The following is a 14,546-nucleotide window of genomic DNA, read 5'->3' as shown; positions in this document are numbered from 1 at the left end:
ACCTGCCAGCTCCCTCCCAAGACACACACTCAGCACCTCTACAGGCTGGGGCTGGCTCCACCTACTCTGGGCCAGGGCAAGAGCAGACTGTCTTTCCTGACCTTGGAGGAACTTTTGACCTTGGTTCCTTTCCATCATCCGTCCTCAAGGCCGACATTCTCTCCTAGCCACCTGTACTAGATCAGAGGAGCCCTTGTGCCGTGTGCTGTTATGGGGGGTGTGGATGACCCAAAGAATTTGCCAGTTCTTCCAGAACGTGGCCAAGCAAGCATACACCTGAGAAGGAAGAGCGTTCAGGAGTCTTCATCCAGAAGGACTTCATGGTGGAAGGGCCGTTTGCAGTGGGGCTTAAAGCAGCAAGCAGGGCTTTGGCAGAAGAGAGCAGAGGTCAGGAACTTAAAGTGATTAGGGTATGTGCTTGGTGGCAAAAATGAATTATCAAGGTATACGATAAAATGTGAGGTGAAAAAAATCAAGGTATAGAATTGTTGACGCTTCGATGACTTCTACCAAAAAAACCGGTTGTACCAGTGAAGGTCCTGGCAGGAAACAGGTGGCATATTCAGAAGGCTGACATGAGGAACATGTACTTTAGAGGAAGTACTTTGGGCAGGACCAGAGGGACCAGCTAGTGCTAAAGCAGTGCCGGAGACTCTGACCCCCTAGAAGACAAGAGGAAGGAGTGGTCACTGGAGGCGGGGGGGGGGGGGGGGGGGGGCTGCTCTTCTCTCCTCCCACCCACCCTCTGCTCCCCCTGGAGCCTGCGGTTGGCCCAGCCCTACCTGCAAGTCAAAGGACAAGGTAGCTCAAGTCCATAAAAGTCACATTCCAGAAACAGAGGAGCAGAGACAGACTCGTGTGGGTACAGACGAGGGCAACCAACACAAGAAATTGTACTGGTTGGGTTAGCGTGTTGGGAACATGGGTAGTTGTGTCACTACCCTCCTTTTCTCAAGCTTGAGGGGAAGTTGGGAAATCACTTGGCTAAGTTAGAAGTCTTTGAGTGGACAGGACCTCAGAGGTCTGAGCCAGCCCCTGGGTCCCACCACAGAAGAACCCCAAAGCAAGCAGCTGCGTTTCTCCAGCAGCCGTGGGCTCTCAGCACCAGCGCCCTGTCATCTAAGCTCTGGGGACAAAGCACAGGTTTGGGCTGAGTCAACGCACACGTGGGTGAGCCTGACCCGGGTCAGGTTTCCCTAGAAAGGGACTTGAGATCTGCAAGAGGTTTACTGCAGGAGGGAGGGCGGTGGACATGAAATGCAGTTGTAACAGAGGCCTCAGGAGAGCCCCGGGGGAGCTCTGGAACTAGGTGGCCCTCAGGGATGGTCCAAATCAGGCCTGAAGCCTGGGCCAGTCACGGAGACGGGTTTGGTGGGGGGGGGGCTGTGATCTTCGGACAGGGGCAGAGCCCCAAGGGACACTCAGCTGCAAGCCATCAGTAGCCAACACTCCCAGCAGCTGGGAGGCTGGAAAGTTCTGGCAGCACAGCGCAGTGTCTGTTACAGGGCCCTTGGGAATGAAGGAGTCTAGACTAGTGGGCCCGGTAAGACCAGGACAGCTGAAAGGGCATCACTTGGCCAGTAGCCCCCAAATGTGGCTGTATAACGAGGACCCCAGGGTGCTTTATGCAGACGCATTCCTGTCTCCCTCCCCTCCTCTCATCCCCGGGTTAGAAGCTTGTGGGCAGGGCCCCGGAATCTGTATTTCTACAAAGCTCCCAGAGAGGCGTGATGCACAAGCTGGCCTGGAGCCACTGCTCTTCAAAACTCTGAACCCAAATGTGGCTGATGTCAGGGAAGATTTCCAGTTCTGTACAGTGCTTGCTGAGCAGCTGCTCTGTGCCAAGCTCTGGGCTCGGTGCTGGAACATCAAGGAACCGAGCTGGGTACTGCCATCAAGGAGGTGCCATCTTGCAGGGCTTCAGGAAAGGGACCTGGAAGGGTTGCAGCGGGTGGCTTTTTTGGGGGGGGTTACTGTTCGCAGGGGGGTTACCATTCTGTTGCTGCTCTTAAAGATATGGCTTTGGGCAGTATCGACGTGGAAAGCGGGAAACTGGGTTTGAATCCAGCTCTGCCCCGAGACAGCTGTGTGATTTGGGGCAAGTCCCTGCCCCTCTGCAGACCTCAGTTTCCCCTGCGGTCCAGTAAGGCCTGGTGGGTCAGTTGGTCAGAGATGTGGGGAGCGGGCCTGAGGGTGACCATGCCAACCCCACTTGTAGGACAAAGGCATCCCTTTGCAATGACCTTGGGGCCAGGAGGTGAAGTACATCTCAGGCATGTGCCACCTCCTCTTTGTTGTCACCTCTGATCTTGATGCCGCGTCCCTTGGATGTGCCCAGCTCTGCCTTCTTCTCTCTCTTACTGATTGTAAAGCCTCAGCAAGCCACTTAAAATTCCAGGCCCCTATCTGTAAAATGATGTCTGCTTTATAAGACTGTGGAGGGGATGAAATGCACCCAGAGTCATCCTGCCGAGCCCCCCAAGCCTGCTTGCTCCCCGAGGGCTGGGAGTGGGGGGCGGGAGAGGAAGGGAAGAGGGGTGGGCTCCGGGTGCAGGTTGCCCTCAGGCCTTCCCTTCCTCCTCCATCCACACTGCCAGTCGGCAGTCCCGAACAAGTAAGGGAGGCCCTGTAGACAAAGGAGGAGGGCCATAGGACATCTGGGCAGGTCAGTGAGCAGAGGACAAAGGAAAAAGACTTTGAAATATAAGACTGGAAAGACAACTGCACATGAGAAGGGCAGGGATGCCCTAGGGTCTCTGAGGAGTCCTTCAGCTCCACCTTGGGGTGAGAGGGTGGACACAGATCCACCTGTTTATTGGGCTTACTGAGCTGCTGGAGCTGCCCCATTTCTGCAGAGCTAAGAATGTGTACCAGCGGGGCTGCCCTTGACACCTGCGTCCTTGTAACTGGAGTAGAGGTCCGAGACATTCCTTGGGGTTCCTTGTCTCTCCTCCCCTTCCTCTGAGGCCCAAGTACCTACTCTAGCAACCTCACCTCTGCTTGCATACCAGCAGTGATGGGAAGCTCACTCTCCAGCCACAGCCGTTCCTTCCATCCTTGTTAGAAAGTTCTACCCCTGAGAGAGCCGAAAGCTACTTCCAGGTGGCTTCCCATGCTGGTTCTGGCCATTGCCTGGGATCCCAGGGGTCACGCTGGTCCCCACGTCTCGGTGATAGCTCCTCAGGATATGCAGGTGGGGCTTTCTGTCTATGTGGCCCTCCCCCCTCCCCTCTGCAGTTCCTCAGGTGCCAGGGAGCAGGGGAGGAGCTCAGAAAGCAGGGTGTGTGTGTGTGTGTGTGTGTGTGTGTGTGTGTGTGTGAGACTCTGCACCCCACTTCCTCTGGTGCTCTCAGGTGAGAGCCCTCTTCTTACCTGCTTTATTAATATCTAAATTTTCTGTAACTATTGGTCTGGGTCCCACAGGCCTGCTGCAATTAAAGCGCCAGGCGCTTCGTCACAGGAAAGCAGCCAGGCTCTGATGGCTGATGTCTTTCTGCCACAGCTCAGCAGGGTCTGACTTCATGGAGCTGACAGAGCTGCAGAAGTGGTGCGCGAAGGGAAGACTGCAGGCTGGGGGTTTGTGCATATCCAGGAAGGGGACTTCAGTCTGGTCCCACTTCCTCAGGTCCCACGCCCAGCCCGGGGCTGGAAGCTGAGGGTCCCGGATGGATGGCGTGTGGACTCTCAGGACAGTTTCTGGTTCTCCAGAGAGAGTGGCCCTGTGCTCAGGAGGAGGGGTCACCACTAGCTTGGGAATGAGGGAAGACTTCTTCTTGTAGGAGGAGGTGTCTAAGGATGTGTGGGATTTTTTTTTTTTTAAGATTTTATTTATTTATTCATGAGAGAGAGAAAGAGAGGCAGAGACACAGGCAGAAGCAGAAGCAGGCTCCATGAAGGGAGCCAGATGTGGGACTCGATCCCAGGTCTCCAGGATCATGCCCTGGGCCAAAGGCAGACGCTAAACCACTGAGCCACCCAGGGATCTCCAGATGTGTGGGATTTTAAAGTCAGAGCTGGTTGTAGGAGTTTGCAGGTTCTGCTGTAACAAATCATCACAATTTGTTACGTTACGGTAACAAAGCTCGAAGTTCAAAATCAACCTCACTAGGCCGAAAGCAAGGTGTGGGCAGGACTGGTTGGTTCTGGAGGCTCTAGGGGAGAATCTGGCCCCTTGCCTTTTCCAGCTGCTAGAGGCCAACTTCGCTCCTTGGCTCGGGGCCATCCTCTACCTTCAAAGCCAGCAGTGTGGTTTTGGCACACCCACCTCGCTCAGACCCCTGCTTCTGTTGTCAGGTCTCCCTCTGGGTCTACCTCCATCTTTTCCTTAGAAAGACCCCCTATGACTACCCTGGGCCCACCTAGATAATGAGAGGATCTCCACATTTCCAGACCCTTCACTTAATCCCATCTGCAAAGTGCCCTTTGTCGTATAAGGGAAGGGATTCCAGGAATGAGGATGTGTGCATCTTTTGGGAAGGGACCTTATTCTGTCTATCACACTTAAGCTTCTTTGGAATTTCTAAAACTGTGTGAGGCTGGACGGTGGGAAGAGGGACTTGAGAGCCAGAGAGCCCTAGCTCCCCTGAATCATCTGCCCTCCCTACCCCCCACCACACAGATTGGTCTAGGGTGTGGTTCTGGGAGCTGAGCCCCTGAGGAGCCTGTGAGGCAACAGGGCAGACGAGAGTGGTCTGCAGGCCCTCCCCTCTCCCTCTGATGGACTCCCCGAACAGGTGATGCCAGTGTTGGCTGCAATGCAGGAGGGAAATGTCATGGGTGGATCTTGCGTACAGGAGCCTGTCACTGGCCAGCTCTGCCAGTAGGGATCCCTGTTCCCATCCACCATGGGGGCTGGCCACACGTCCACCAGCCGGTGGGAGCTGATCATAAGGGTTTGATGTGAGCGGTTAGGTGGGTTCAGGTCACAAGGCCCCACACCCTGTGCCACAGCGGTGAGGAGAGCAGAGAACAGCCCCCCCGCCCTGGAACTCTGCATCCCCCAGGGGTGCCCACAGGGAAGCCTAGCACTGTCCCCAGAGCCAGGCCCTGTGTCAGCGGGCTGCTCATTGAGGCTGAAGCATGCAGGCCAGCTGCTGAGCGTTTGGCTCACCCCTGCAAGACCATCTCAGATGGTCTCAGCATGAACTCTTCAAGGGTCAGACTAAGGACCCTCTGCGACGAAGCCTGGACGGACACAGTGCCATCAAAGCCCTTCCCTTCGGGGGGCTGCTGCGCTAATTGGGGAGTGGACGTGACAGCCCCAGTTCTCATGGTCAGCTCTATAACGGCCAGCTCAAAGCCAGCAACCCGAACTCCAGAGCCTGCCCCTGAGGCCCACCAGCCTGGTGGCCCCACCTGGGCCCCCACATCTCATAACATGACAGCTCCTGGTCCACCCCTTGTTTTCCTGCTCTTGGTAACTCTGCGGAAGTGAGAAAAACTGTCATTTCTTTGGGATAGACAAGTGGCTGTCAACTAGAGGGGAACCTTACCTGTGATGTGGGTGCAGGCAGGACAGGAAGCCTGGCTGCTCCGTGGGGTCACGGTTTAGACCAGCAAGCGGCTGGATCCTGGGCGATGTATTTGTTTCCGTGACTGCCACAACACATCACCAGAAACTGCCTTAAAGCAACAGAAATTCATTCCCTTATGGTTCTAGAGCCAGGGGTTCTGAAATCAAGGTGTCAGCAGGGCCCTGCTCCCTCTGAATGCTCCCCAGAACCGTCTTTCCCAGCCTCTTTCAGCCTCTGCTGGCTCTAGGTGTTCCTTGGCTGGTGGCTGCATCTCTGCAGCGTCTGCCTCTGTCATCACATGCCTCACCCCTCCTGTCTCTGTGTCCCCTGAATCTCCCTCCACCTTTATGTCATAAGGACACTTCTTATTGGATTTAGGGCCCACCCAGGTAGTCCAGGATGAGCTCATCTCAAGATCCTGCAATTAACTACATCTGCAAGGATGCTTTTTCCAAATTAGGTCACACCCACAGATCTTGATGGTTAGGGCTTGGACGTACCTCTTTGGAGGTCACATTGGCTCTGCCGTGGGTGAACACACAGGTGTCCCCCCCACACATGTGGGGTCTTCACATGGACACAGCTGCGTATATGCCACAGGTATTACCCTGTGCAAGTGCTACACATATACAGTAGAGCTGATGCATGTTCACTTGCGTACTTGCCCCGATAAAAAAAAATTCACTTGTATTCAACTCTGGTTATAGCTTATTAAGAGCTAACGTTTATAGAAATCTGAAAGCTTGATGGCTCTGTTTTTTAAAAGGAACGCTTTCTTCAATGAATCTTCATCAGGTTTAGGAAAGTAAAGTACAACCACATGGGATGTGGAGATTTAAGTGCATGCCCCAAATCTTTGGAAAACTTCAGAGATGCAGAGGGGTACTTCGAAAAAGGCAGAGTGCAGGCAGATGGAATTTTGAAATGCTTATTTTCTTGGAACCACATGCATTGGTGATGAGAGAAAACTCCCTTCTCTGGCATCTCAACCAGCTTCTCCTTGTACACCTCTGATGACAGGCAGCTCACTGCCTACCAAAGCAGCCTTCTCCATCATTAGAAAGTTCTTTTGGCTTGGACCAAAGTTTGCTTTCCTGAACCATTTACTGTTGGCCCTTCCTCTGCCATGGGGGTGCCCAGAATCAGGTGCCCTCTCTTCCACATGAGAGCCCTTCAGAGTTTGAACCTGGTTATCACTTCCTGCCTCGGTCTTCTCTTCTGCAGGCTAATTTTTTAATTAGCTTAAATTAATGGTGGTTCCTGGGGAGCTCCAGCCCCAGTAAAAGTGACCTGAATTATTCAAAGATTTGAGTGTTTCAAATGCCTGTTTATCCTAATTAGCATCTTAACTACAGCGGTGCCCTCTACCTCTAACGAGCCACATTTTAACATGTTCCATATTTTAATGGATTTTACTTGAATGAACTGTTTAATCAAGTGAAGACACATTTCATGAATGAATAGAAGTAAATCTATAATTATACGCTTTAGTCAGGTAAAAGGAGTGACATTTTGGCACAATCCAGGGCTATATATAGCGAGTGCATTTGAATGACAAAGTAGGTTACCTCCACTTCCATAGGAGAGCTGGGAATTCGCTTTGCTCTCAAGTTCATTTCGTAACCTAATTAGAATTTTCAAAGAGTTGTAAAGTGCATGTGGCACAGATCTGGTTCTCCCCATCTTTACCTGGATGTCTGCCTTTCGAGATGATTCCTCAGCTGGTGCAGCAGCCTCATTAGGAAAGGCGGCCGGGGAACTACAGGCCACAGAAGCCAAGTGTCCCGGGGTCTCCGATGTTCCCCATGACGTCCACCTTGCATTTCATGTCAGAGCCTTCACTGCCTGGGATGTGTGGTCGGAAAGTGATCACTTAGAGCTATGACAATGCTTTGCTTTCCTCCTCTGCCTTTCTTACTGTCTCTTATGCCTTCTCCCTCCCTTCCTTCTTTCAGTTCACAGGACCTGCTCCTCACACTGGGGGCCAGGAGTAGAAGGACCTGGGGATGAAAGAGGAGAGATAACTATGGGACAGGACAGGAGAGAACAGGGAAGCAGTGAAGGAAGCTGGAAAGGAAGATGGTGCCCTGGACCTGGAGAGAGTGGGGACAGTGATGTGGGGAACTTTTAGGCAGGCTGACAACCCTGCTGTAGCTTGGCAGTTCTGTTGCTTTTACCTCTCAAATGTGTGGTCCCCATCTTTAGCTGCATGTTGGAGCCACCTGGAGAGCTCTAAAGATGCTGATGCCTGGGTGCTAGCCCAGGAATTCTAATTGGTTTAGGATGCAGCCTGGGCATCAGTTTTTTCAAACCCCCCAGGTGTTTTATGACCGATATGCCATCCAGAAGGCTCCTGGTGACTGCAGCCCCAGCCAATACCTTGACGACAGCTCAGGGAAGACTGAGCCAGAACCTCCCAGCTAAGTTGCTCCCATATTCCTGACCCATGGAAACTGTGTGAGATAATAAATGCTTCTTGTTTGAAGCCACCAGGTTTTGGGAAAATTTGTTACATAGCAATGGATGACTAATACAGATTATTAGTTGCCCCCAATGCGCCCCTAAGTAGGTCACTTCTTGTACCTCCACCAGTGCCTCCAGAATCTGTCACCCAGATGGTTGCTGGAGCTGCCTCCCTGGCCTTCCTCTTCCCCACCTGCCTCTGCCCCTCACTGGCCCCACAGCAGCCTAAAACACAGTTCTGGTCATGTCACCCCTCCTTGAAACCTTGTAATGGTTTTCCACGGTGCTTAGGCTCAAGACCAGCATCTTTGATGTAAGTTATGAGGCCCTGATGGCCTACTCTTCATTTTGTGCTCACAACCTTCCCTCCTCCCTGGCCCATGCTCTGCTTTAGCCCAGCCTGACTCTTCTCACTTTCTTTCCTACTGTGGGACCTTTGCATGCACTACTCCTCAGCCTGGAATCCTTCTCCTGCTTTACCTCCTGGCCTGGATCCAGCTCCTCCATTACAGCCTCTCCCAGAGCATACTCCTGAACTTGAGAATACTCCCTTTACTTGGTAGGTACAGGGCAGTCATCTGATGAATGTTCCTCACCCTCAGTAGATAGAGACCCAGGACTGAGAATGGTTTTGCTTACTATCAGAGCCCTAGTACCACTTCACATGGTGGGTGAAATAGAAGAGATGTCAGTATCATGAATATATGAATGAATGAATGAATGAATGAATGAATGAATGAATGAACGAACAAGTGGATGAATGAATGGGGGAATGGGAAAATCAATGAGAGAGACTGGCAAGAACAAACAGAGCCCCAAGGATAACCAGAGCACTAGGTAACCGTTCAGAGAGACTCAAGCCCATTGGCAATGACTGGGCATCAGATGGAATCCCAGCTGCAGGAATGAGGCAGGAGCCCAGATTGAGAGCCTGAGATCTAGGATGTCTAGCCAGTGACATACTTATTCCTCTGGTCTCCTTTTCCTCCTCCAACCTGTCTACTTCTCCCCCTGCACCTCGCAGGATGATAAAGACTGGCTGTGTCCCCAACACCTCAGTCAGTTGGAGGAGTGAGACCAGTGTGATGGCTTCATTGGAGTGACAAGTCCTCATCACCCCTTCCCCCACAGCCCCGTGACCCAGCTGGGAGGGAGACTGTGTGCATACCTACTGGGCCTACTGCTCAGATGGCTGATCTGACCTGACGGGGTTTTTGCCTGCTGACCGGGAGCAGGACTGTCCCCACAGCTCTGGGCTTACCCCCAGAGCCACTGATTCTGCTTAGCTCTTGACTTCTCTCAAGATGTTGGACTTCCTTAGAGCTTAAAGTCTGAGCTTAAATGTTAAAATTCTTGGACTTGGATCTTGGATTCCCAAGGCCTCATGGGATGCCTTAGGAGACATTGTTGTCATCCCTTATAACCTTTGTACTCCTCAGCCCCCTGTGTCCATGGCTTCCCTAAGGGTCCTTGGTCCCTGTCCTAGCCACACCTCCCTCCTCTGAGCTTAAGCCACTTTGTCACTATCCCTTCTAAAGGCAACCAGAACTGAGCCCAGCATCCTCGGTGTGAGCTGACATGGACAGAGGACAGACCAGAGGGTGACTGCCCCTTCCTTCATTCTAGCTGTGATGCCTTCTAATTATGGCTCCTAGTCCTGCTCACCCTTTTGGATGGCAGTAGCCTCACTCAGTTAACACATTCTGGTCTTCTAATCAAAGGGGAAATATCCAAGCCATTGGAAACATTTTTCCCCACTATGATCAATGGTTGTTATAAAACTTATCCTGCTTCCTTTAGGACAGAGGTTTTCAGACTTGAGCATGCATCAGAATCACCTGCAGGGCTGAGTAAACACAGGTCGCTGGACCCTATGTCACTGTGTCTGATCCAGTAGGTCTGGGGTGGGGCCTGAGAATGTGCATTTCTAACAAGTTCCCAGATGATGCTGGTGTTACCATCCAGGGGCCACCCTAGGACAGGCTTTCTGACACAACTTCATATCTAGCCCAAATCAGTTCTTGAGGCAGGGGAGGGAAATCAGTAGCTCTTGCCCCCAAGCCTATCCAGATTATTTATTCCTGGGGCTCTGACCCTCTGGTTCTATTTTCTGGCATCAAGTGACTTGGGCTTCTTGGAGCTCCTTCTGCAGCCTGAGCTCAGATCCACTATTGTGGAAGCAGAAGTGACCTCAGCCCTGTGAACTGGCCCCAAAGCCCCAGCCTTGAAGGATTCAACCCCTCTAGGTTCTTCTCCTAGCACCCTGGAAACCCTACCCCTGGCCCTGCTCATTTCCCCCAGGGGTCCTGGCTCTTCCTTCAGGGTAATGAGGCAGCCTTCCCCTCTGTCCCATCCATGCCCATCCATGCAGATTAGGTTCCCCGGCGGGACTCCAACTATACTGGAGAGTGCGTGTGTGTTTTATTTTCTTGGAAAAATTGAGAGTCACTCTTTTCCCAGAAGAATGTATTTCTGCTTTATAATGGAGGCAAATGAAAACATAGGACTCACTGTGCAGAAATGCAGTTTATAGCAAGACATCAGCCCCATTAAACAAGAGAACCTACAATTCCAGAAGGAAAAATAGGCGTTTCAAATTCGTGTCGTACCTCTTTGGCCAGTGGACTGAATAACTCTCCGATCTACACGTGAGGTTGTGGCTACTTTTCCTTAGGAGTTACATCAACTCCATTGTTTCTTTTCCATGCTTTGGTTACTTAAAAATACCATTTATTACTCATTTCCTCCATTTGCTTTCTCTAAAGAGGTCCATTAGAGTAAATACTTGAGCTGAGCTCAGACTTCTTGGTGCTAAAATTATGGTGGCTGATCGTACTACCATCTGTTCTGACCTGTTCTGGCTCATCAGGCTTCCAGAACTGTCCACAGCTGGCAGGATCCAGAAGAACCAGCCTGGGAGCATGTGGAGAGCACAAGACTGGGAATGACACTTCTGTTTCCTCATTTGTGAAATTAGGGGCAGAATGAGATGACCTCTAGGGTGTTTTAGTTTTGTTCGTTTTGAGTTCTAACTGCCTAAAAAAAAATAGTTTATTTTGCCATAATTTATACAGCTCTCACACACACCCTTATTCACAGATAGATACTCCAAGCCACTGACTGCCTTGAGGCCTTGCCCTTACCCCTGGAAGTGATCATCCCAGCTTTTAAACTGCATAAAGAACTTGAGAGTTTACATTTTGCATCATTGGTGTTTTTGCTGGTCCCTGAAACAACCCCATATGTTACATGCTGTATTAACCCCACTTCAGAGATGTGAAGACTGAGCTCCAAGAGAGATCCCCTGAGTGTGCATGCCAGTGGTGCGTGCATCAGCTGCACTGCCTCCAGCAGGGGTGACTTTGCACATTTTCTGAAGTGTCTAATCGTTGTTGTTTCTCTACAACACCCCCCCACACACACACACGAAACTAACAGTGGGGCTCCCCCTGCATCCAAGAAGGATTTGTGGCAGCAGAAATAAACCACAATGCCAAAGTCAACTTTTTTGGTCCAATCAACTCATTCCCAGTCTTCCATCACAATAGAGGTAAAAGGGCAGCCCCGATGGCCCAGCGGTTTGGTGCCGCCTTTAGCCTGGGGTATGATCTTGGAGACCCAGGATGGAGTTCCACATCGGGCTCCCTGCATGGAGCCTGCTTCTCCCTCTGCCTGTGTCTCTGCCTCTCTCTCTCTCTCTCTCTCTGTCTCTCACGAATAAATAAATAAATAAAATCTTTAAAAAAATAGAGATAAAAACTAAGAATGGACAAGGCTCCATGTGATTGCAGCAGCTTCATTCTTTGTTTTATTTTTTATAAATTTAGTTTTTATTGGTGTTCAATTTGCCAACATATAGAATAACACCTTGTACCAAACATTTATCCAGAGCATTTCCAGCATTCAGGAAACACAAGAGTAGCAAACACCCATGGACTCGTTACCCAGAATTAAATAAACGTTCACTTTTTGTTCTATTTGTGTCATATTTCTCTTAAAGAAATAAAATACAGCAGTTCCCATTGAAACCCTTTGGCTCCGTTTCCACGGTGGTGGCTTCCCAGCGACCATCCTGCAATGTTCACAGCCAAATTATTCAAAATAACGCTTTGAGATATACATGGGAAGAAATCTACCACGGAAATAAGAAGCACCTTTTTTTTTTTTTTTTTTTTTTTTTTTTTTTTTTTTTACTGTGATAAAATATAGGTAACATGAAGTTTCCATTTTAACCATTTATTAAAGATTTATTTATTTATGTTTAGAGAGGGGGAGGGGCAGAAAGAGAGGGAGAGAGAATCTCAGACTCCACACCTAGCACACCCTACACAGGGCTCAATCCCATGACCTTGAGATCATGACCTGAGCCAAAACCAAGAGTTGGATGCTCAACCAACTGTGCCACCCAGACTCCCTGTCCATTTTTACCATTTTTAAGTGTCCAGTTTGGTGGCATTAAGTACATTCATACTATTGTGTAATCAGCACCACCATCCATCCCCAGATCTTTTTCATCCACCCAGTCACCCTACCCATCAAACACTAACTCCCCATTCCCTCCTTCCCAGCCCCAAGTAGTCACTGATCTACTTTCCATCTCTATGAATTCTACTCCTCTAGGTACCTCATGTGAGTGGAATCCTACAATACTTGTCCTTTTGTGTCTGGCTCCTTTCACTTCACATAATGTCTTCATTTCATCCACATTGTAGTGTGGATCAGAACCTCATTGGAAGGCTGAATAGTGTTCCGTGGCGTGTACATACCACGTGTTTATCCCTCCATCCATTGATAGACATGTGGGTTACTTCCATCTTTTGGGTTTTGTGAATAAGGCTGCTGTGAACATGGGTGTGCAAGTACATCTTGAAGACCCTGTTTTCAGTTCTTTTGAGACAGTAACCAGAGGTGGAATACTGGATCATATAGCAATCTGTGTTTAATGTTTGAGGAACTGCCGTACTGGTTTCCACAGTGTCTGCACCATTCTGTGCACATGGGTTTCATTTCTCTCCATCTTCGCCAATGCTTACTGTTTCCTGTTTTTTAATAATGACCATCATAATGGGTGTGAACGAGAAGTGCTTGTAAGGATCATCTTCTCCTAAGGAAGAAGACACTAAAGCCCTGAGACAGGGTGAGTCACACAGCGAGGCAGAGGTCACCACCAAGTTGGTGACAAAGCAAAACCTAGAATCTGGGCCCCTACGCAAGCCCCCCCCCCCCCCCGGCCCAGTTGTTTTTACTGACACACATAGTCCAGTTTCCATTGCTTTACATCAGGGGTTGCTCAGCCATGGCCACAGGCCAGATACAAACTTCAGAGTTCTTTGGTTTCAGAGTTCCTACTTTGTTGTGTGTGTTTTAAGTAATTCAAAATCATGCCAATATTTTCAGATATGCAAGGATCTTATATTTTAAAAAACCTAGATTTCTGAATTCTTCCCCCAAAACCAGAAGGTCTAGTGACCCCGGTCTAGCATTCTGGCACAGCGTGATTACAGCAGCTGCTACCTTAGATGGGACATGTGGTCACCAGTTTGCCACTGTCCCCACCACTCCCTAATATCCTTCCACACTGCTTCACACATTGGCTGGACTTGGCACACCCTGGAGTTCACAGACCTCCGCTTTCCAAGCACAGAGTTGTTAGCCGCCCTGCGTGTCAGTGGACAGAGTTACATGTAACAGCGCGGGTTGGCTCCATACCCCCTTGCCATAAGTAGAGATGTATGTGAATAGTCTGACTTGGAGACAGTATGATAAAGGGCAGAGAAACCCCAGCATGAAAGCCTGGAGATTGGGGTGCTCATCTTGACTCTCCCAGGAAAACCTTATGCAATCAGTTTCTTGTCCTTTTGCCAGTGTGTCACCTGCGGGGTGGGACAGGCAGGTCTCCACGGTCTCACAGGGCCCTCTAGTTTATAATAAAAGGGGTAAATTGCTCGTTTTGCATTGTTGGTGGAAAAAAACAGCCCAGTTGAGCTGCTTTGTCGGGATGACCCCTCTGACCAGACCCTTCCTGTCCTTCCTGTGGCCACCAGCACACCCACCCACTCTTTCTCTTTGTGACAGGTGAGGAACGACCTGACTGGGGTTCTGTATGGTGAGGACATCGAGATTTCGGACACCGAGAGCTTCTCCAACGACCCCTGCACGAGTGTCAAAAAGCTGAAGGTAGGTGTGTCTGGCCATGGCTTGGAGGACAGACTGTGCCATGCTCCAGGCTTCCCCGCATCCCTGACTGTGAAAGAGCCTCGAGTTTAGGCTATTCCCTCTCATCCTGGCATTTCACACGTGGGGAGAGGCTCCCAGGAGCTGGCTTCCCTTGGCTCTCCCCTTGCTTGGCCAGCAGGGACCAAAGGTCTGGTTGCCAGGTGCATAGCCATGTAGAGCTTACTTGGTGACTTTGTATCTCTCACCCGAGCCTAAGAGGCAAGCAGGATGTGAGTTACCACCTCCTCTGTTGTGAAGAGATGGAGAAAGAGGGACTATGTTGCCCAAAGGCACAGCAAGGCAGTATGGTTACTGGGACTGAAAGCCTAAGCTCCTGACTCCTCTTATCCCACA

The 14,546-nt window shown here is 50.5% G+C and overlaps 1 protein-coding gene across 1 annotated transcript in view; it reads left to right on the top strand.

Annotated features, from left to right (window-relative positions):
- GABBR2 (gamma-aminobutyric acid type B receptor subunit 2) overlaps positions 1-14,546 on the top strand; it is a 370,018-nt gene that overhangs the window by 184,057 nt on the left and 171,415 nt on the right. The window contains exon 4 of the mRNA XM_072842074.1: positions 14,052-14,153. Coding sequence (XP_072698175.1) covers positions 14,052-14,153 — 102 coding nt within the window. The remainder of the gene's footprint in view (positions 1-14,051; positions 14,154-14,546) is intronic.

The sequence above is a fragment of the Canis lupus genome, chromosome 10 (genome assembly GCF_048164855.1).
Source record: "Canis lupus baileyi chromosome 10, mCanLup2.hap1, whole genome shotgun sequence".
Classification (NCBI taxonomy): domain Eukaryota; kingdom Metazoa; phylum Chordata; class Mammalia; order Carnivora; family Canidae; genus Canis; species Canis lupus.
This window is presented reverse-complemented; position numbering and strand designations above follow the sequence as displayed.